At 48.9% G+C, this 23,184-nt stretch overlaps 1 protein-coding gene across 4 annotated transcripts in view; it reads left to right on the top strand.

The window, feature by feature from the left end:
- The window catches only part of FRMPD3 (FERM and PDZ domain containing 3), a 157,055-nt gene that overhangs the window by 90,292 nt on the left and 43,579 nt on the right, over positions 1 to 23,184 (top strand). For all 4 annotated transcript variants that reach the window (XM_050965758.1, XM_050965756.1, XM_050965757.1 and 1 more), the window contains 8 exons: positions 8,821 to 8,975; positions 10,286 to 10,388; positions 11,569 to 11,614; positions 16,083 to 16,187; positions 18,594 to 18,701; positions 19,659 to 19,790; positions 21,425 to 21,544; positions 22,234 to 22,370. In XM_050965758.1, coding sequence (XP_050821715.1) covers positions 8,828 to 8,975; positions 10,286 to 10,388; positions 11,569 to 11,614; positions 16,083 to 16,187; positions 18,594 to 18,701; positions 19,659 to 19,790; positions 21,425 to 21,544; positions 22,234 to 22,370 — 899 coding nt within the window. In that variant the 5' untranslated portion in view covers positions 8,821 to 8,827. The remainder of the gene's footprint in view (positions 1 to 8,820; positions 8,976 to 10,285; positions 10,389 to 11,568; positions 11,615 to 16,082; positions 16,188 to 18,593; positions 18,702 to 19,658; positions 19,791 to 21,424; positions 21,545 to 22,233; positions 22,371 to 23,184) is intronic.

The raw sequence follows: 23,184 nt of genomic DNA, 5'->3' as shown, positions 1-23,184 counted from the left end.
AGACGTAGAAAGATGGTGATGGTACTTTATTGCTGCGCAGAAAACCTGATGGGTTCCATTTAGAAGCCGTGGCCATGACTGAGTAGGAGGAGAGGTTCTGAGAGGACCTGGGTTTGGATGGGGAACAAGGACTCTCACATATATTTCTGGGTTCCACATGGAAGCATGGATTGGGGAGGGAGCATGGCCTGATGGATGGAATGCTGGACTGGGACCTGGATCTCAAATACCTGGGTTCTGTTCCTAGCTCTGGTCTGCTGGGTGACCTTGCACAAGATCATGTTGCCCTTATGTGCCTCAGTTTCCCCATCTGTAAAAAAGGGGAGGAGGGCTAAAGATACTGATCTCTTTTGTAAAGCACTGAGCTCCGTTGATGGAACAGGCTATATAAGAGCTAGTTATTATATCAGGGATACATTAGCTTGCGCTGGATTTATATCACCAGTTTTGGTATTTAGTATGCTTTTCTGTATTCTGATAGGGGGGGGGGTGTAAATTTGGGGTCCAGTGGTTTTGTTGGGTTTGCAGCATGCTTTTTTTTTTTTAATGAAACATAACCTGTCAATGGCAAGTCACAATGAGCTGTGAGGTGGCTTTGCTTTTTTATTTGGGAGATGGGAGGAGTCGCACTGGGTATTTCTGGATTTCACAGAGGTAACCCATGCTGTGGCTTTTACTCTTTAACAGCTGTTTTTACATCAGTGCCAGATTCACTGCTGCCCAGCTCCTTGGACAGACATTTCCATTAGTGCAAAGTGGGTGGAAAGTGCAGAGCTGGTTGGGACTATTTTGACCAAACTTTTATTTTTTGGTTGCAAAATGCCAATTCATCAAAACCGAAACTTTCATGGGAAAGGGTTGACTTTGACGAATTTCTCAGTTTGAAACATTTCTGAAGTTTCTAAATTGTTGAAACATCTCATTGCAACGTTCTTTGAAATGAAAATTTTCAGTTTTCCGACTGGAAATGCCTTTCTGCTTCAAAATTTAAGCTAATGATAGCATTAAAAATGTGAGGGAAAAAAATTCAAAATCTAACCAAAAAGTTTCAAAAAACATTGTGACTGACCTGAACCACATTTTGTGGAGAGGGGGATTTTTGGTTCATGAACATTTTTGAAGTTTTCAACTTTTCATCCCAGTTTGGGTCAGGAAAAATTTCTGAAATCCTGACAATTTTCACAGGATGTGAAAAATGTTTTCTACCCAGCTCTGGTAAAATGCTCCAAATGGTGATCATTCACATGCAGTTTGCACTGCTGTAGAGGACTGCACAAGGTGCAGGGCAAAGGAGAACCAGGCTCCCAATCTTGTTGTCAGTAAGAATGAGGCTGTGGAACACCAGTGATATCAGTGTGTGTAGCTGGACAGGAATATATTTTTGCTTGTCTGGCTATCCAGTGGCTCAGGGATGTGTGCGTTCCAGACACAGTTCTTCGTTTGTCCTCATTCATACAGCACCGTGTGATGATGAGACCAGTACTGCTGAGCTCCCCTTCCTGCTTGGATCTGCTTTAACCACCAGTAAAGAGGATTACCCAATCTCATGCTTCAGAACATCACCTGATCACTTGCAGGGGTCAGGAAGGAATTTTCTTCAAACACCATAGTACCATTACCTAGGTACATTATGGTAGCATTTCATAGAGTTCCCTCAGGTGCTCAGACACCACAGTTATTTATTGGTACAGAATAAGAACTAGATTAGAAGAGATGATTCCTCTGAATATCAGGTATTAGTCACAACTGGGCGCAAGATACTGAGGGCAAGGGTCATGCTGGGCTCTGGGGAAGTGCTGGTTCTGTACATGAGCTCTCCCTGCAATACCAGAGCAGTTGGATATTTCTGCTAATTGATAATCACTGAAATAGTTAATAATGGTGTTGTCCATTGTGTCATCAGTAGGCTTCAGAATAAACACCTCATGTCCCTGTTCAGTGCAATTTCAAGCTGCTGTTACAGTTTGCTTGCCTGCAGACTCCGACACGCTCAGCTTTCCTTTACAACCATAAGGGACAAAAGATATTTTTGGTTTTAAATGTAAGCTTAAATTTGGCAGATGCTGAAAGGGTCCCCAGAGAAGTGCAGATGCAGCCAGAGTCATTAACCACTCGCTCTGCTCTCTGCCTGGGTTTGATGGAACAATGATCTGAGTTAGTAGAGCAAATCCTCTGTGTTCCTATGGAATATAGGTGGGGAAACCTCTGGTTTCTCCTTGTTTTATTCAAGCCTGTGTCCTGGAGTAGGATGTTCCTGCTCACTCCCTGCTGCCTTCTGTGATGCTGTGCTGAGGCTAAAGCCGATTAGTGGCTGCCTCTCATCCTAAAGCAATGGAATACTGTCATACTGTGCCTGTAAACAGATAGTTAAGGGTTAATGTCTCTTTTACCTGTAAAGGACTAAGAAGCTCAGTAAACCTGGCTGACACCTTACCAGAGGACCAATTAGGGGACAAGATACTTTCAAATCTTGGTGGAGGGAAGTCTTTGTTTGTGCTCTTTGTTTTGGGGGTTGTTCGCTGTTGGGACTAAGAGATACCAGACGTCAATCCAGGCTCTCCAAATCTTTCTGAATCATTCTCTCATGTTTCACAATTGTAAGTAATAGCCAGGCAAGGCGGATTAGTTTTATTTTTGTTTTCTCAACTTGTAAATGTCCTTTTTTGCTGAGAGGATTTTACCTCTGCTTGCTGTAACTTTGAACCTAAGGCTAGAGGGGGTTCCTCTGGGCTATATGAATCTGATTACCCTGTAAAGTATTTTCCATCCTGATTTTACAGAGATTATTTTTTTTTACTTTTCTTTCTTTAATTAAAAGCTTTCTTTTTAAGGACCTGATTGATTTTTCCTTGTTTTAAGATCCAAGGGGATTGGATCTGGACTCACCAGGAACTGGTGGGGGAAAAAAAGGGGGATGGTTAATTTCTCCCTGTTTTAAGATCCAAGGGCTTTGGATCTGTGTTCACCAGGGAATTGGTGAAGCCTCTCAAGGCTGCCCGGGGGGGGAAGGTTCTGCGGGGAACAAGAAGTGATCCAGACACTGAAATTTCTGGATGGTGGCAGAGTTACCAGATCTAAGCTAGTAATTAAACTTAGAAGTGTCCATGCAGGTCCCCACATTTGTACCCTAAAGTTCAGAGTGGGGAAGGAACCTTTACAGCTGTGCTGAGGCTAAAGCCGATTAGTGGCTGCCTCTCATCCCAAAGCAATGGAATACTGTCATACTGTACCTGTTTACCTTCCAGAGGACTCATATAAGAGGGGACATGATAAAAGTATATCACTAATGATTGGTAGAGAGAGGAGAAATTGAGGACTTCTCTTCCCCTGTCTCCCAGAACAAGGGGGACAGGCAATGCAGCTGAAAGGTGGCCAATTCATAACTGAAAAAGGAACTACTTTTTCCACACAATTAGCCTGTGGAACTCACTGCTACAAGATATCATTGAGCCCAGGAGCCTAGCAGGTTTCAAAAAAAACCTGGGCATTTATAGGGAAAACAAAACTATCTAGAGTTAGTATAGGAAGTATTTAAACAAATAAACATGAGTTTTAGAAGGGATCTAAACCCTTCTGTTTCAGGGCATAAACCAGCCTCTGTTGGGGGGCAGGAGAACACTCTTCCTTGGGCAGGTCTGGGCTGTCCCCTCTTGGAGACAGGATACTGGACTAGGTGGCTGATTGGTCCCATCCAGTCTAGCATTGCCTGTCCCTACTGTCTTCTCCTACATTAGTGTTGAAGGATTGCTAGCAGGGGGCCAATTTGACATGGAGGTTCTGGCAGACCCTGCTCCCCTGCTGATGAGATGTTACTGCTTCTCCAGAACTACTGGATTAAGTCACGCTGGTCCTTTATTATTAATTACACTTGTAGTGTGTCTGCTGCATCAAAGTCTTATCAGAGGAGAGGCAGCTTAAGACGCTGGGAAAGGCGTTTGATTGTTAATATCCAGCATTGCATGCGTTTTATTCCATTCTTCCATTTCATGGTAGCTGACTGCATTACAGCTGAAATTAGGCCTTTTTTTAACAAAATTGGGTCCTTTAATCTGAGTGCCGTTAACTTGTTGAGCTGATGGTTTGCTGCCTGAGAAGTAAAGGCAGTCTAAGACCAGCCCTAGTCTAAGACTAGCCCATCTGGGCACCATACGGTCCGGGGCCCCAGTCCAGAGCTCACCTCTGTACCAGCGATAGTAGTACTTGGTCTGTGGTGGGAGCGCTGAATGAAAGGGGTGAGCCCAGAGCTCTCAGGGAGCTGTGGCTCTGTTCCCAGCAGGAAGGAGGCTCTGAAGATGGCTCATAATAAGAATGATAGGGGTCTGCCTGTCTCTTAAGGCCCTTCGTTCAGGGCTCTCCTGTGCAGAGATTAACCCTCGCAGCGTGCTGGTGGGGGAGGTCAGATTTATCCCTATTGTACAGGTGGGGAACCTGAGGCCCAGTGAGCGACCTGAGGTCCCACAGGATGTCTGTGCAGAGCCAGGCAGAGTTCCCAAGCGTCCACCCTCCCGTTGGAGAGCCATGAGAACACGCTCCCTCTGGAATGGCGAAGAGGTACAGGAACAATCCTCGTCTAAGCCATGCTGCAGCCTGGAGTCGTTCCTTGCTTAGGGATAGTTGTGCTACAGGACAAGTTTTCCCTACCTAGTGGCCTGGTTCAGGAGTGCTAAGTTCCAGCAGGCCCAGAGGCCAGCGGGTATTGGAGCAGGGATGAAGCTTGGGGAACACCTAGGAGAGAGAGTCATGCTGTCATGGAGAGACAGCTATTGGACTGGCTTTGAAACCAGCTTTCACCCCCTGCGGTGGTAAAATGCTGAGAAGCTGCTGAGCCAGTCCTTCCACTCAGGTGATGACAGCCAGTCCCTGTCCCCTGTCAACCTCCTGAAAGCCCATCCCCAGGTCTGAGGCTGGCGCTGGACTGGGCGCCCCAGCCAGGCGATTAGCAGCCTTGGATTTACAGTGTCGGGGATTAGCATTTTAATGGACTTTACTGCAGCTCATATCTGCTGATAAAGGAGCAATGTGGTTCTAGCAGGGAGGGGGGATTCCAACATTCATTTCTCATGTTTGTGGCAGGGACTGAGGTGTATTTTATCAGCACCACAGCTGTGCAAATCCCAGCTCGGCTGCCAAAGCAAAATAGAAAAGTTTTCTCATTATATTCCACTAGGCTAGAGAAAGTAAAGGTGCCCCCGTGCCTTTCCCTGCTGTTATGTCAAACAGCAGCCTCGGAGGAGCAGTGCACAGGGATAATGCACAAGGGGATGGTCCTGTGCTCAAAGCACAGTACTAGCAACAAGGAATCCTGGGTCCTGTTGCTGACTCTGCCATTGATCTGCTGTGTGAGCTAGTCACTCAATCTCTCTGTGCCTCGATTTCCTTTTCTGCAAAATGGGGGCCTCACAGGCTAAACTCAGCCATGCTCCTGAGGGGCTTTGTTATCTGGGGTTGTATATTGCTGCCCAGCTGAGCACTGTATCTGTCAGTCTTAGATGGCAGATAGCTAGAGTGGGATTCATATGGCGGAGTGTAGAATTGTTCGGGGAGGGGTGTAAAGTGAGGAGGTCTCAGGCTAGAGAAGCTTTCAGATGTGCTGTCTAGGCTGGTAGATACAGTTGTCCCCCTCCCCCCCAACAGCAGGAGTTTCTGTTGAGTCAAGCTGAGCGGGAGCTGCTGTGATGCTTTCAGTCAGCATTTCACCTTCCCACGTTTGTTTTTGATATTGTTTTGTTTTTAAAATACTCATGAGAGTAGCAAAGCTGATAACAAGCTACTGTAGAGCCAGGCACAGAGCTACCATAGAACCAGTGGCTGTGCCAGCGTCCCCTCCACAGCTCTGTCCCTGTACTGCGAATCTGACCTGCAGCCCCTTCTGCTACTCTGTCCCACACCTGAGCCCTCCCACAGCTCTGCCGGTGCCCCTCAGGTCTGACCTGTAGCTGCCTGTCATTCCAGTCGTTGAACTCCACAGCTCTGCCAGTGCCCCTCAGGTCTGACCTGCTGTATCCCTGAGGGATGAAAAGCTAACGATTTGAAGCAATACTACTACCCCGCAGCCCAGCCATGCCCACTCCTTTCCCCCTGCCTGGCATGTTCCATAGTGCTGCAAACCAGCTCAGGAGCATGAAAGTATGGCAGACCCGGTTTGTGGAGTGACAGCTGGCTCATGCCAATGACCCTGCAGTTCCAGCCATATATTCAACCCTTACATAGCCCGCCCTGTTTGGAATAGCTGCACATGAACAATGGGTGTGCTGGCTCCTGGGCCTTTTTCCCAATAAAATCGGGGTGTGCTTCTTCAAGCAGCAATTAGGTATGGAGACTGTTTTATATGGAAGCCATATTCTGCCCTGATGACCTCAGGGTAATTACAGCTCCAGTGAATTGGCCAATTAAGTGCAACCAGTGCTCTAGGGGTGAGTAATGGCGCTCTCCTCCCTCCCCCTTCCCAAGGCCTTTTTTCATTTTTTCTTTCTTTCCCTCTTTCTAAGGCATCAGAACTCCGCTGAGAAGGTGAGAGAACTGATAGCAAAGTTGCAGAACACCCTCCATTCTCTCTCCCTCGGCCCAGGAAAGTGCATGTCACAGAGGGCTCACCCAGAGCTGAGCTCACATGCATGTACACACAATGGCTCCATTTGCAGGGAAGGCCATGACCCATCCTCTGCTCAACAGTTTTCTTTATCTGTTCTTATTTTTATCATTTATGTCACTGCGTCCTACCAAACACATTTGACACGTTATTATGCAATGGTGAAGTTAAACCATGGGTTCTTAGCCTGGGGGTTACGACTGGGGTAAACAGATATCAGGGAGTTGCAACCACCCCGCCCTTCCCAAATTGCAAAATAAGAGGGGCATCCCAGCTGGATGAGAGGTGGGACAGAAGGTGCTGTGAGCCCTGGAATGGTTTGAAATCAATCAGTGGAAAAGGTTGAAAATCACTGATGTGGACAATAGCAATAGATTGCAATGGCGGCACCTATGCTGCATTATTACTATTAATTTAGTAGCATAGATATAACATAGCATCTAATTCACGTATACTTGGATTTGCTATATACCTAGGTATCCACAGATATGGGCTGTAGGTGTTGGGGATCTAAAAGACCTACTAGCTCCCATCAGGACAGAGGCTTTGGGCCAAAGGGCTGGGGGTCAGAGCTTTCTCAGCAACGGGCAGCCAGCTGGTCAACATGCTATTACTGAAGATCAGAATGAGCCGGAGTTGAGTCATCGTCTCATTCAGGGGATCTTAACTTAATCATGGAGCCGCAGGGTAGTTCAGCAGCATTTCTCGTGGAAGAGAATTACCGAGATGAATCCCATCTGAGGAGGCATCTTCAAACAAATAGCTCAGTTCTTGTTTCAGCCATGCTGTGCTGTCACTCTTAATTTTGTATCTGGTGTCAAAATATCACAGTGCTGGGGGCCATTGGAAATGCAGATGGATTAGAGTTGATAGAGGATGTATCACACGCTAAACTGCCAAGAGGGAACAACTGACTTGTAGCCAAATGGCCAAGAAGAATCTAGCAAACTAAATAGTCTGGACAGTAACACTCAACCAACAGCACAGAAGCAACATTCACTTTCAGATACTTGAAAACTATTTACCAAGAGTTGTGATGGATTCTCCATCACTGACAATTATTAAATCAAGACTGGGTGTTTTTTTTAGAGTTGCTCTGGGAATTATTTTGGGGCCGTTCTTTGGCCTGTGTTATACAGGAGGTCAGACTAGATGGTCACAATGGTCTCTTCTGGCTTTGGAATCAAGGAATCTGTAAAACTCATTCATCATTTTATTCTTCGGGTTGCAACCATATGCAGTTTCATCTGTCTCTGGTACAATTGTGCACCAAAGCCACCTTTTCATAGCAAGACACTCTAGGAATCAAGACACCAATGAGATTGTTATCCTTTGCATTAGTGGTCTGGGAAGAATATAGGTGTCAGCATGTATTTGTTTTGTATCATGGCATTTGCTACAGGGGGTAGGGCATTGAAAATGTGGCAGTTAGAAGGTGCAAACCATAGGGGATTAGGTCATGACACAGAATGAGACAGATGATGCAGAAATCAGTGCCCCAGGTCACATGATGTGCAAAAGTCTGACTCCAGTGAGGTTAAGCTGGAAGAAGGGTGATGTGACTGTCAGACCCCCTTACATCACAGATCCATTCCTTGTGCGTCTCTGAGTCCATGCTTCTGACATTGCTGACAGAAACAAGCATTGGCTCCCAGGAGCCCTGCAGAGTCTGTACAGCTCTGAGAGTTGGGGCTGGATGCCTCAGGTATCATCAACCAAATTGTCAGCTAAATTCCAGCAGCAGAATCCTAATTTCTGATGGTGATGTAGGAGGCAGGCAGAACGGGGCTGGCTGTTCAGAGCCTGGAAAGAGTTGGCAGTGATTGCAGTTCGGGAGGGGTGCCACAAAATGTTTGGATGCATAAACTCAGTAAAGCTGAGCGGGAAGCCAAGGAGAAAGGAGAACTGCACTTCCAGCAGGCCTTCCCGGATTCAGATCCCACCCTTGATTCCCTTTGCTTCCTGGCTTGGGGCACCTAAGACGTGAAGCACACTCTCAGAAGAGAAGGCACTGGTCCCGTGGGGTTGAACTACATCAGAGCTGCACTCCTGCAAGCAGCATAGCTCCTCTCCCTAGCGGAACGAAGCTGGTGGGGAATGAGCCTGGTTGAGGGAGGTCAGTATAATGACTTAGTGCCCTGTGGCCTTTTGGCGCCCAGCTCCCTGCCCTGCGTTGTCACCAGGTTGTGTTCAGGGTACAGCTCTGTTACACGCCCTGTCTCCCTCTCCAGTCATGTGATGCAGGAGGAGAGCTGTGATGATATGGAATGTGGTCAGCTGCCTTCAGACGCTCTCCGACAGGTGAAAATCCAGCGTGACCCCCTCTACGGCTTTGGTTTTGTGGCCGGCAGCGAGAGGCCAGTGGTGGTGCGCTCAGTAACAGCAGGTATGTGCTTGGCTCACAGCCACCTTGGGGAAAGGGGCTGTTCTGAGTGGAGCAGATCAGACAAATGGGAAGCAAGGAACGGGCAAAGGAGTGGGAACTGCTTGGCTGGGATGATACTGCCATCCTGCCTGGGGTATGGGCGCTGCAAGCTGGGAGCTGGAACCCTCAGGCAGACGCTGGAGTGCAGGGTGGGAAGGCTGTGAGTGTTGTAGTTCTCTTGCCTGTAGCTGACAATGGGGTAGAGGCTGGGAGGAATTGACTGTTTAAAGGCAGGGGTCTTCAGACACACAGTCTGCAACTGACAGGATGGTGTCTGAGAGATCTTGGAAGTACAGCAACCATGCCCCCTCCATGCCCTGTGCCCCAGAGTGCCTTGCCCATGGTGGAGAGGGGGCAGCAGGAAGAAGGGGGCCTCATACTGCCCGTCAGCAGCCACAGGGTCCACGGCAGCCAGGACCTGTGTGAGCCAGCCCCAGCCCATGCTGGCGAACAGGGCGATCGAGTCGCTTGGAGCTGAGTGAGGAGGAGTGATGGAGAGCATCCACTGAGGGGAAAGAGCAGAACCCAGGAGGGCAGCACTAGAGGAATGCAGAGCACAGACGGGTGGCAGAGCAGCTGAGGACACGGGGGGCACACAACATGCCACTTGTAAGTGGGCACTGGCAGCGCCATGCTTACCTGTCCCTTCGCCAGACCCAGGGGAGTTTTCACCTCCAGGGCCCCTTCCAAAAGAATCTCTGCTGCTGCTGAGTCAGGAGCTGCAGGTACAGCAGGTCCCCTGCCATGCCATTGCGAAGGGTTCTGGGGCAGGCTGGCCGAGGAAAGTGGCTACAGTAGAGCCACAAGCAGAAACACTGGATGGGTTACACCGAGCGGGTTGGTGGAGGAAGAGAGCATGGAGTAACTGGGGAAGCCAAATCACTTCTTTCCGGGATACCAGTAGACACGTAGCCAGTTCCTCCTGCTGGGTTTCAGCCCAGCCTGTGACCGGGCCCCTAGCCTTCCCAGCCCAGTTCTTTGAGACGTTGGAACTAGCCCTTCTACGTGGCACCGGTTTCTCGTTGAACAACAGGAGCAGGCCACATAGGAGGGTTATTAGATGAGCCACTGCCATTCATCCCAGTAGGAACTGTGTGCAGGCCAGCCGAGCTGAGAACAGAGCCCCGTCACTGGGCTCTGAGAATGTGCTCCCTTCATTCCAGACAGCACAGAGCCCCATTCCCCTGCTTGCTCCCCCGCACCATGCTGAAACAGGGCACGCTCCCTGCTGCAGGCAGGGGCTCTAACATCTACTCTCCTCTCAATGGCAGGAGGCCCCTCTGAGGATAAACTCTTGGCAGGAGACCAGATTGTGGCCATAAATGATGAGGATGTGAGTGAAGCCCCCAGAGAGAGATTCATTGATCTGGTCAGGTAATGAACTTCTCCCCCACCTCATCCTGGGTGCAGGGGAAAGGGTGAGCAGAAAGGGGTGTTAGCACTTACATCTCTCAGAGGGCTGGAGGGGGTGATCCCAGAACCACTAGCCAAGAGAGCTGATAACTGGCAGAATCTGGGCACCGCTGCAATGGAATTTGCATGGCTGCAGCCTCAGCAGCCACTTCCAGGTACTGCAGTGATCAAATTGGCCCTGTTGGAGTCAGCACTGGCTCAGCACTGCTGTAAGGAAGCGCACCTTGCCAGAGAATGAGTTAGCATGAGCAGGGCAGTACTGTGGGGAAGCCTACCCCCTGAAGGCTGGCACTGACACGAAGTTTGTTTGATTAACCTTCACTCACACCACACACTTGTCCACCTAAGTCATTACCCTTTCTGGCACCCTTCCGGCTCTGAGGGCTATGGAGCCGCGGGATTTTTATATAGGTCAGAACACAAATGAGACTCAGTCCCTGCTGTGCACAAAGCTCATCCAGGACCCCTCTCAGCAGTGGCCTGAAACCTGGAATGGGTCCCCGCTTGCGCTCTGGAGAAGACCATGACTGGAATATGAAAGGCAGAGAGCTTTAGGAGAGATTCAGGCTGGTATGAGGGAGGAGAACTTGGCCCCTTCATCCTATCCCATTTCCCCACCAGCTTGCCTATTCTCTCAGCTCTGGTGTCACAGCTGGGAAAGACCTAGGTGCTAAGAGAAGGATCTTTATTTCAGCAGGGGAATCCCCAGCAATCCTCACTCCTTTGAGCCCTGCCCAAGCCCAGGAGCCACACCTCAGACAGTTATCCACCTGGACTGTGTGTGTTTCAGAGCAAGTCATGCTGGGCTCTGGAATAGCTATGATTCTCTAGTTAACAGTCTATTCAATAATATCTCTATAGCAGAGTAAGAAACTACAGAGATCCAAACATCTCCAGCTGGCAGAGATGTTTGCAGCAGCTGTATGAGGCACTGCCAGCACACTTATTACCTGGCACATAAAGCTGCTGTAGGAGACCGAGACAATCTGAGCCGCTGGCTGGGGAGAGAGTTTGCTATGTGAACTCTCAACCAGGCTCTTCCAAGTGGTGTTTTCATCCCATCGTTTCCATACGTGTCCTGTGTCGTGGGGCTGAGAGCAAATCTGTCCATTAACCTTCCCTCCTGTCCTCTCTCTTGTAGGAGTTCCAAGGACTTCATCATCCTCACTGTGCTGCAGACTCACCAGGTGAGCTCTGGGAGCCCCATGCTCTTGTAACACAGGACTCCAGCTCTGATAAGGCAGACACAGTTTGCTGCAGGGCTGGGGAGGTCTGAAATCCAGGCCTATGCAGATGGCCATTGAACTAGGATGTGACCTAGAGAACATACGGCTGCTCCATCTAGGTCACACTGATGCTTCCGAGAGAGAAGCGCGGTTTTGCAGGGAGCCAGTGAGTGCACAGGGTAAGAGCACTAGAGTTTCCCCTTTGGAGACGTGATCCTATGTTCTGTGATGGCCCCAGATGAATACGCTCAGCCTCATTCTCAACCAACCTTTATCCAAATCCCAGAAGTTCATCGTCCAGTCTGATCAGAGCAGCAGGATGTGCACGAGAGAGACCCAGGAGAGGATACCAAGTGGCACTGCCAGCCAGAATGAATTGGCTGGGCTGTAGGGGCAGGTGCTGCAGGTCAGAACTGAGGGGCATTGGCTGGGCTGTAGGGGCCCAGGACTGGCACAGCGGGGGCAGGTGCTGCAGGTCAGGATTGAGGGGCATTGGCTGGGCTGTAGGGGCCCAGGACTGGCAAAGCAAGGCTGGGCTCTGCAGGTCAGGCTTGAGGGACATTTCACAACCCTCTGGGGAAGCTTATCCAACCCTGCTCACCCTCATCATTCCTGGCTTTCAGCACTGATACTACCTCTTCCGTACTCACTGGAATTTATTACAATTGGATAAAATAATCCAGGAATAATCTCCAGGCTCCAGCATCCCATCTGAGGGAGAGGATCTCTCGAGCTCTCCCATCTCCTGTGGCTAGTAAGGCCATGAAATGCTCTCTCCATGAGAAGGAATAATAAAAATAAAAAAGTCCCTGGGACGACTGCACTCCCCAGGGTTCCTGGTGTGTATTACAGAGCCACTAGTGATGCCAGAGGGAAAATATTTGACTCTTTAGCCTCTGGTGAGATCTAACAGCAAATCTCAGCCTAGTGATTCCTTTGCCAGGGTGACCGTGCTGTATTTTCCTGTGTCTCCTCTGGACCTCTGGATGCCTGGATAGAGCAGGGAAAAGGGCCGTTCTTTTTAAAGCATTCTCCAAGTGGCTGCTTTGACTGTCTGCCCTGAGTAGCTTGCAAGAGCAGAGGAGGCAGTTACATATTCCAGCACCGTATCTGAAGCCAAAACTCACTGCAGTTAGAAAGGATGGACCCATCCTACTGCCAGGCTACAGCTGCCTTGAATGGCATTTAGGAATGCTGAGCAGTGGGGAGCGCATAGCTACTGCAGGACCTGCCTCCCCCAGCAGGAGTCGTCGTAAGGGGATAGCATAGGAGTGGTGGAAGGAGGAGAGCCTCCTTCAGTGGAAGTCTGTGGGGAAAGTGGTGCAGCGGTGCTGGGCGCCTTCCTGGGGTTCAGCCATAAATGCACATCTGGCATGTTTGTGGTCAGGCCCAGGACCCCTGGTGGACTTGGTGTGGTGACACCTGGTGGGAATCCCTTGGAGAAACAGAGCCACTGAGCTCCCTGATTCCTCTCGCCTCATTTGCATGCCATGCTGCTGGAGACTCTGCCCAGCAGTGACAGGTCTGGCACTGAGTGGTGAAGTTGCAGTGGAGCGCAAAGAGCCTGTGGCTGTGGAACAGATTGAACTGTCATGCCACCAGCAGTGAAGGCAGGATGTCATTTCTGCTTTCCCGAATGTTTTGATCTCGGTGAGAGAGAGACGTGTGAGAGCCGCTTTCCATTCTCTCCTGCTTTCTTGTTCTCTTGAAAGGAGGGTGCCACTGCCCAGTGCTGCTCCCTAAAGAATGGTGTGAGCGCCGGCCTCTGACACAGCTTTTCTCCTTCCTCTGGAAAGCAACTGGGCGAGGCAGCATGTTAGCCCCGGGCCAGCCGTCTTCACACTGAAACCTCAGACACCCACAAGAACGGCTCGCAGCCTGCAGCACACTTTGAGAAAAGTGCTGTGTGCTGGTGACATGTGCCAGGCTGAGAGCTCCAGAGACCCAAGTCCTCTCTCTAAAGACCCGGGGCAGCACAGGCCCAGGGTGGATAAAAAGCAATGATTTTGTTTTTAAATACAAAAATAGATTTTTTTAATTTAAATCAGATGTTTTAATTTTGTCATTTACATTATAATCACTTTTTCTTTTTAAAAATAAACCTATTTAAAATGAAATCTGAATTTAACGCAAACTATATTAAAAGCCTACATTTATTATAGTCTCTTAAAACGTTTAAATAAAAAAACTTTGAGTTGAAGGCTGTTTTTCTATATAAAGAAAGAATCAGGGGAAACATCTAACTTTTGAGATCAAGCTTTATAAATATGGCACAACAGTAGCGTATTAAGGGCTTGGTTTGTTTAATAAAAATAAATTGTATATACTGTTTTTTGTGCTTAATTAAATTCTAGTTACCATTCTAATACAGCTTGAATCATGAGAAAAAATAGAGTAAATAAGCAATATGCCATATTCTATCAGGCTAAAAATGTATAATAAGAATCTGGAAATATTAAGCTAGATAATTGCTTAATTAAATGTGTATAGTTATAGTGTATCCTCGTAGGTAGCAAGAAGATGTACCAAATCTAATGTAAAAGCTCTATTTTAGTTTTAAATCAACATGTTTTAATGATTCTATCAACCAATGAGAATTCAGTTATTTCTAAAGAAATGTGCAGTGCAAATGGAGAAATTGATTTAAATTGATTATTTAAAATGAGGCTTTCACCTTGATGTAAATCGATCCAACCTGTGCAGGCCGTTGCAATGCAAACTTCTGTCCCCTACCCCTGACAGTGTGACTCCAGACCAGGAGAGACCACCAGTAAAGGAGAGACCACCAGTAAAGACAACACAGATCAGTAGCACTCCAGGGTTCCGTCCAGCCTGAGAGCTATGCCAAAAACTGATTTCTTTTTTTTTTTTGTTTTGCTTCACTGGGTGTTTCAAAAAATCAAGAAAAAAATTATTTGGGGTCAACCCAAAATGAAATTTTTTAAAAAATTTTTTTGGCAAACTGAAAAGTTGAAAAAAATTCTTTTGTATCTAAACTAAGCATTTATAGACTTCAAGGTCAGAAGGGACCATTATGATCATCTAGTCCGACCTCCTGCACACTGCAGGCCACAGAATCTTACCCATCCACTTCTATAACAAACCCCTAACCTATGTCTGAGTTATTGAAGTCTTCAAATTGTGTTTTGAAGACCTCTAGCTGCTGAGAATCCTCCTCATTTTTGAGCTATTTTTAAACATTTTGGGTTCTTTTTACAATTGAAGTAAGTTTCTAAATGAAAAGTGGTTAGAATCAAAAATTCAAAACATTGCAATTTTTTCTGAATTTTGTAGGGCTTTTTTTTTTTTCTAAATGAAACAATTTGGCAAAATCACCACAATTTGGCAAAATGTTTCAGTCAACCAAAATCTGCACTTTTTATGAAAAAAGATTTTGGCAAACAATGTTGCCGAGCTCTGGTCCGTGGGCCTGTGTGCTGAGCCTGTGAGGTTTTAGTGCCACAGTGATGCTTGTGAGGAGGCCACCTGACCACCAGTCCCTGGAACGAGACCACCAGACCATTTCACATGGCCATCACCAAGCAATGCAATTCACTCACTAGCAGCCTGGACTGTATTTAGGAACCAGTGAATTAGAGGTGGAAAGCCACATCTGCAGCTGGTGTCAGTCAGCGCAGTCTCACTGACTTCAGTGGAACTTCCCTGATACTCTGATCCAAAAGCTCCAACTCTCTTCCTCAATCAGTCTCCTCTGCTGCCACCCGGTGCTTGCAGACTCATACATTGCTTCTGCCAATGTGCCTTTGTACCTCCCCTCCCCTCTCCACACAGGTTCCTGAGGGTTCTTGATCATCATCAGGCAGGTGGAAACTCAGTGAGTTGTGATGGTGACCCCAGCTTGGGGAGGTGGATAGGACATAGACACCCATCATGTTGTTAGTGCCTCCAGCTGGTAGTGAGAGTGCACTGCAGACATGGATCCATGACTGCTAACATGTACCAGGTGCTCTCATTCACTGTGCTGTGTGCCTCACCTTGCTACTACGAGTGCCATAGACATGTCACACAGAGGTGAGGTTTGTGTCAGATGGAGCAGCCCAAGGCATGCTAACTAGGCTTTGATTTAGGCAGCCATTTGCAGGTCCTTGTCCTCCCCCACGTGCTCAGGAAAGTAAGGATGAAATTTATGGCTGTTTCCCTCCCTGTGGATTGTGCCCATCCCTGCCCCAGTACCATGCCTACTCTTCTATGGGACTGGAGTGGTGGCCCTCCCTAGGGGGCCTGTCTCTCCAGCAGGGCATGTGAAAACATGAAGAATTTCTGCATGTGTTCTGTTACCTAATATTATCAATGCTTCTCTTCTGCCTCTCTCTTGCACTGCCTCCAAGGAAAGTCTCTCTCTCTCTCTTCCCCTCCCCAAGGTCCAGCTTCAAGGACAGATGTTTAACACCCTGTGTTCTCTTTGCAGTCCCCAAAATCTGCTTTCATCAGTGCAGCCAAGAAGGCAAAACTGAGGTCCAATCCAGTGAAGGTCCGATTTTCAGAACAGGTCACGGTTGGTGAGACAGATCCAGTAAGTGCTGTTCCTCCTTTGTCCACCATTGCACTGATGTGAGTATTCCTGCTGTAAGTCTGCTCCTCTGAAAGATGGCTCTTGCTGGGCTGGTGCAGCAATTCCTGTGGGCCATTCCTGCCAGAGGGTTCTTGAATGATGCCTGAGAGACCTCTGCTAATCAACTTGTAAGTGGTGGACTGTGGTCCGTCTAACTTCACTTATAGTGGACAAAGGATTGTGATGTGTGTCATGACGGAGGGATTCATGAGTACAGGTAATAGGGCTGGCATGTGATCCACAGCACTCTGCAGGAGTCTGATCTAGTTGTAAAGTCCCCCTGTGTCCTAGATAAGCTTTTTGTGAAGGAGATGCAGCTGCTTTGTAGCTCTCTGTAAACTGGATGGGTAGACCGGTATGTACATCTCACGTGTACCCGTGGCTGATCAGGCCACAAGTGAAGGGGCAGGCTCTCTATCTCTCAGGGTAGCGTTGGTCCATGTCAGCGTGTGGCCTTGGAACTGCCCTGTGGCAGAGCAAAGCAGGCTGGGAGGTGGCTCAGGGCTATGAGTGCAAGGCTGTAGCTCTCTCCACGGATTCGCCTCCCCTGCACACATGCATAGATTGACTGACTGGTTTCACTTGCAGATGCACCACGCGGGGAAGTAGGTAGTGACTCTCTCATTTGGTGAATGTCAGGTTGTATTATGTGTGTGTGCAGTGCAGATTACAGTGTGCTGCCCTATGACAGGATCGCAGAGCACCTGACTATCACTCCGAGAGAAGCACTGAGTACATAGATTATTATTTAGATGCACCAGCAGCCTGTTCAGCACCCTAAGGACCAGACAGCCCATAGAGAGAGAGCACAGACAGCAACATTCATGAGAAGGCCCACCAGGCAGGGCTAGCTGAGCTTCTCTTTCTTTAGTTGTAGTAATGATTGGTGTCAACATTATACAGACATGGCCTAATGTCTGTAATAGGTTAATATTTGTTTAGTGGTGGTAAGAGGGTGGTTTTTTCCTGCTTGTTTATATATTAGAAATATGATTAGTGTTAAGCCTGACCTTGTCTGGAGAACTCCTTGGAGGTCTCTGCCCTTATGTGGCGGAACAGCAGGTGTTTGAGATTTACCAGATCTTTCTTTCTAGGTGTTCATCAGGCATTTGAGTAAAACAGGTGTTAACAAAAAACAACAACTTTTAAACAATCCATATCCCCATCGTCAGGTTTCATTTCTTGAGTATCTGCCAGTTCTCCATTCATCCACAGGATCTCCCCGGGGGGGGGGGGGGGGAGAAACGGATAGAAAAGATCTGATTTCTCATGTAAAGAGTGTGCAACTTTTTTTAACCTTGCAAACCTCCTTCATAAGGAATCAAAAAAGGGCACAAGCCCAATTTTCTTTCTCTTTACAGCTCATCTTAAAAACTTAAGTTGGTCCCAGGCCTGTTTAGTCCCATCAAGACAGTACACTTTAAGTGTGCTGTGCTTGCACAGAGAAGTCTAGCTCTGATAGGTTGAAGCACCCAGAAAGTCTGTCCTCAGAGCCAGTCAGACGGCAGAAGATCTGTTACGATATTTTCGTGACGGAATGCTCATCAAAACGATGTCACCCAGATCAGGCATTTGGTGTCAAAGAAACTGAATCCTTGGCTGAGAAGGTTCCCGTGAGATCAGGGTCTCTTGCTTCGACCAGGAGGGTGTTTTTCAGAACACTATGTGGGGTTTGGCGTTGACTTTAATGAAGAGTTATATGGTTTAAACCCCAGTGCAAAGGGCTTTGAGACTGTGCCTGTGAATGGGGCCATTTTGCCTGGGTATTTCTGCATAGCCATGAGAGACTGTACTCCTGCGATAATGTTTATCCCAGTGACATTCCTTAATTGCAGAAAGATTTTGTTAAGCAGCGCTAGTAAAAATAAATCTTAAAGTGCTTCTAGCAAATTCTATTTTTAAGCCAAATCAATTAAGTAATTATCTGATTCAAACATTGCTTGCTAAATAAAATCATTCTTAGCTGTGCTGCCCGCATGAGATGTGCAGTTCAACAGATGGGTTCCTGTACAGCTTGAGATGGGCTGGGGGCTGAGATGGATCAAGGGAGATTCATGTATGTGAATCCACCAGACAGCTCTGAAATTCTCAGCCCTTGTGCTTTCAAAGAGCTCAACACAGATGCTGTATTTTCACAGGAAATTTGCCTTTTCTTAGTGCATAATTCTGAAGGAGCAGAGGCTCCACTAACTAGTATATCACTGACATTCTCTCTCATATTTCATGGGCCTCCCTTCTCACTCCCTCTCTTTCCCCAATTTCCTGTTCCCATGCTCTTCCTTTCACCCCCACCCCCTTTCTTTGCTGCATTCCCTCCCTGTTCCACACCCATTGGGGGTCTGCCTTTCCCCTGGCCCTGTTTGACAGGAGATGTTGAAGAAGGAAGCTCTCCTCCTCATCCCCAATGTATTGAAGGTTTTCCTGGAGAACGGGCAGATCAAGTCATTCACATTTGATGGCCGAACAACCGTCAAGGTGCGAGCCCTCCTCTGACCCCACAGGCCCTTCCTTGGCTTCTGTGTTTCCCTTATCACATTTGCTTGTTCTGTTTCCCAGTCTCCTGCGGCCTTGCACAAAGCACGTTGCTGTCTGTGCACTGGTCCCAGATAATAAATAGCATGTTTCCCTCCCTGAGTGCTGTATTTTCCATGGTACAATATTCTGCTCTTCTGTGACCCCCGTCTTCTCTCCCTCCCCCATTTCACCAGCCTCCACCTTTGTTTTGGGGCCCAGTGCTGAACCTGTTCCAGTCAACAGGAGATTTGCTGTTGAATCAGGCTGTCGGCATCCACTGTGCTACACACCTTGTTGTGCTACCCTCATGATCTCCACTCTGGCACTGGCTATGGCTCTTCAGAGCCGGGTCTGACATTCCTTGTACACAGCTGGCCTGGGGTGGGGATACATTTGCAGCATGGTATGTGGATTATTATTAAGCCTGTAAAGCCCATTAACAATAACAGGCTGTTCTCCTAATTCCCAACACAGCCTTATGGTAAAGACACATCCCCTGTGTTGTAACAGTACTGACCAGTCAGAGATTTACATCTGCCCAGCTAATACTCTGCCTTCTGTCCTCCCACAGGTAGCTGAATGGCCCAAGGTCTCTTTTCTAAAGAGATGTCCCCTAATACAATGAGAGATCGCTCCTTTACTGTTACTGTAAAGGAGGTCCCCTTAGTCTCCCTTTGAGCTAGGTGCAGAGTAATACATTGCTATTGCACAGGCCATTGTCTATTTAGCTAGTAGCTCTCAGATCACACTCTCCCAGGGTGTAGCCTATGGAAAGGAACACAGAGCTGGGCTGCATAACAACAGTGCCCTGTTATACCTGGAACAGCAGCTCTTGGACCTCCTGCAAACATGCATACAGACATTACCTGCTGGGCCCATGTAACCCTGCCTGTGTCTCTCTCTGGGTTACATTGCCAGGACGTGATGGTGACGCTACAGGACCGCCTCTCCCTGAGATACATTGAACATTTTGCCCTGGTCCTAGAGTATTCCAGCCCAGAGCAGAGCCACAAGTTCCTCCTCCTCCAGGAGAAGCAGCCCCTGGCCCACGTAAGCTTCTGAGCTGCATGGCTGGACACCTGCCACCAGGCCGAGCATTGTACTTGTAGCAGGAGGTCTGGTTCCATGAGGGTAGGGGTGGGGAGGTTTCTACCTAGGAGGAAGGAGCTCAGGACTAGGCTGAAGGTGTAAGATGGAATCAGTTTGGTGCCATCAGTCACTGCTGGAAAAGGTCCAACAGGCTCAGTTCTGCATGTGGGAGTCAGTGCTCTGGGGAGGTCCTGATGGGGCTGCCCAGGGAGAGGAACATCTGTCATACACTTTCCTATGGCAGCGTGGAGATTCTTTTGCCCCCAAGACTGGGAGAATTGGGAGGCCAGTGTTAACTAACATCCCTGGCAGAGCATAGGAGAGCTAGGCAGCTGCCTTCAGGCATGGCCAGGAGATGAATCCAGGACTGCTGGTTATAGTTGCCAGGCATGGTTCCTTACAGTGTTAGACCTAAATGAATGATATGCTTTAATCCTGCCCCGGAGGGATGAGCTTCTGCTGGGGCAAGAGGGGAATCCAGTCTACAGGTCCATCCAGCCTGGGGTCCCGGGGGCTCACTGGCCCTGGGGTGAAGGGCATTCAGACTCGCAGTTGTACTTTCTGGTTAGCTGATGCAGTGGAGACACTTTTAGTGCCACATGGGCAAGGAAGGGTTTCCACTGGCAGCCCCTTCGCTGTCAGGCTCCCACTGGCACTTCAGCAGGCACTGGAACCAGTAAGACAGAGGAAAGAGGCTGACTGAGGGGCCTGTGGGTCTGCCCAGATCCATGGGAGACTCAGGCTTGATACCTGGACTGGATGAGGTTGGGAAAGGCGTGGAAGGAAGCAGTGTCCTTAGCCCCGTGATAGGGAGGGTGTGCCTCACACTGTTCTGCAGCGCCCCCTCTGGCCAACTGAGGGGCAGTTCTGATGGCTTGCAAGGAGAGCCCGACCCATTTCTCCTTGGCAAAGGGCAGGGGCTTCCAGGACAGCTTTAGTGAGAGTAGTAATAATGTCATCTTCGGGCTGCTGTATAAACACTGGCTTAGTGTAACCGGGAATCCTCAGCATCCTTCTGGGACAGCCTCACCCGGGAGAAGATTAAGAGATGGCAGGCCACATTCCCAAAAGGCTTTCCATTTGGGTTCCAATTTTGCAGGCACAAATCCTCGATTGTAGACCTCTAACTGCCTGGTCTGTGGGTGCAGTCAGGTAGCAGGAGGTCTGAGTGTTAGTTTGCGCATCTGCACCTATCTAGTCGAATCTGATCTGATCTATGGGGTTGATATGAACTTGGTCTATAAGTGCCTACAAAACTGGGCTTGTAATGCCTCTATAACTCTGCCAGAGCCCCACGGCTTCTTGCAGGAATGGCCCTGAATGCTGTCAGCTCCTCTCAGTGAGGCTGCCTGACCTTCCTGGCAGAGATGGGCTGAGCTGTGAAGCTCTAATCCAGCTCTGAATTCCCTAGAGCTTGCATTGTGTCCCAGTGTACCAGTATGGGCAGATCTCAATTTCCAGGGTGGGTAAAGTGGGCAGGGAAGGACAGGGAACAGCAGGGGAAGGGGGCTGTGAAATGCACGGGGTGCAGAGCTGGATAATGGACTGCTCCCCACTCTGCTGCCTCACCTGCTCTTGTTCGTCCCCTGGGACAGGTGGTGCAGAGGACACATTATCAGGGGATGCGATGCCTCTTTCGTGTGAGCTTCTTCCCCAAAGACCCGGTGGAGCTGCTGCATCGAGATCCAGCAGCGTTTGAGTACCTGTACATCCAGGTAGGGGGAAGGACAGACAGAAGGTCAGGCCAGTGGCCGATAGAAATACAGCCTCATTACTGTTCTCGGGTCACTTCAGTCCCAGCATTACCCAACGTGCTTTGCATTGCCCTGCCAGTGCCACTCAGAACTTTGCCAGTGTGAGCTTCCTGCTGGCAGTGCCTTGCCAGTGTCCCTCAGAACAGTGGCACTGTGAGCTTCCTGCCAGGGGTGCCCTGCCAGTGCCACTAAGAACACTGGCTCTGTGAGCTTCCTGTCGGCAGTGCCCTGCCAGTGCCACTCAGAACTCTGGCAGTATGAGTTTCCTGCTGGCAGGGCCTGCCAGTGCCCCTCAGAACAGTGGCACTGGAGCTTCGTGCCAGCAGTGCCCTGCCAGTGTCAGCAGTGCCCTGCCAGAAGTAAATCTGATCCGGGATGGCTGTAACGTTGTTTTCCTCCCCTGTGTTTGATGGAGATGTCTGATACCATGAAGGCTGGCAGATCGGCTGAGGTGGCAGATGGTAGAAGAAGAAGCCAGCCAGTCCATTACTGTCTGCAGAGCAGCCGGCCTGTGCCTGGCAGCTCAGAGCACTGCCTTCCCAAAGCAGAACTATCTGGCAGCAACACTGGGATGCTCAGGTGTTGTGTTTGTGAAGCAGCCTAGGGGCCAACTCCAGTTTGATTCTGAGCGGTCTCCTCTCTTACCCCAGAGCCGCAATGACGTGATCAGGGAGCGCTTTGGGACGGACCCCAAGCCAGAGACGCTACTGGGTTTGGCTGCCCTCCATATCTACATCACCGTCTCCGCCACCCGGCCAGCCCAGAAGGTGTCCCTCAAAACTGTGGAGTGAGTCCTGCTCTCCCAATGCCTCCTTCCCAGCCCTGCCCCCATTCCCCAGCCACGTATCTTTACCTGGCCAGGGGTCCTCCCTTGTTGCTGGGGCTCTGCAGGTGAATGTTTCAGGATGAGGAGACGTAGGGTGAAGCTGGAACGCAGGTCAGAATCAGCTGATGGGAAGTGGGTTTGGCAGCAGGCCCAGCACAACGCTGTTAGAACACACAGAACATTTGCAAAGAGATGCCTGAAACCAGCAGGCTTTCATTACAAATGCCAGACCCAGCACAGGCTGGTGGAGAAGTTTGCTGTGAACCTGGATCAATTTCCTGATTCACAGCTTAGCGTCCAAAGCAGGCAAACCTGTTGGGGCTGTATAATTCCAGCATACAATTGTAGCGATGCCTTGCATTTCCCTGTCCCGGGTCATTTGAGGCTTCCAGATTATGTTTCAATCAATAACGAATTAGCCTTCACAGTCCTGCCCTGCCCATCCTATGAGGGAGGTAGGTAGGTATTATCTCCTTTTCACATATGGAGAAACTGAGGCATACAGGGGTTAAGGGACCTGGCCAAGGCCATACAGTGAGTCAGAAGTAGACCCAAGCTCTCCTGAGTCCTGGTTCCCAGCTCTAACCATTAGACAATCCTTCCTTGCTAGCTGAAACTATGTGGTTCTGAATGTTGCTTTGAAATCAGTGTTGGTTCAACCCCCAAATGCAATGGGTGCAGCACTCCTTGAAGGGAGGCCAAAGAGTCCATTTTCTTAGCCCTGGCAGACCAAAACGGCCAAGGTTCAGCCTTCCTCACTGCTTGTGGTGCCTTG

Source organism: Gopherus flavomarginatus, chromosome 8, assembly GCF_025201925.1.
Source record: "Gopherus flavomarginatus isolate rGopFla2 chromosome 8, rGopFla2.mat.asm, whole genome shotgun sequence".
Taxonomy (NCBI): Eukaryota; Metazoa; Chordata; order Testudines; family Testudinidae; genus Gopherus; species Gopherus flavomarginatus.
The sequence above is the reverse complement of the archived record's forward strand: the minus strand, read 5'-3'. Positions and strand labels throughout refer to the sequence as shown.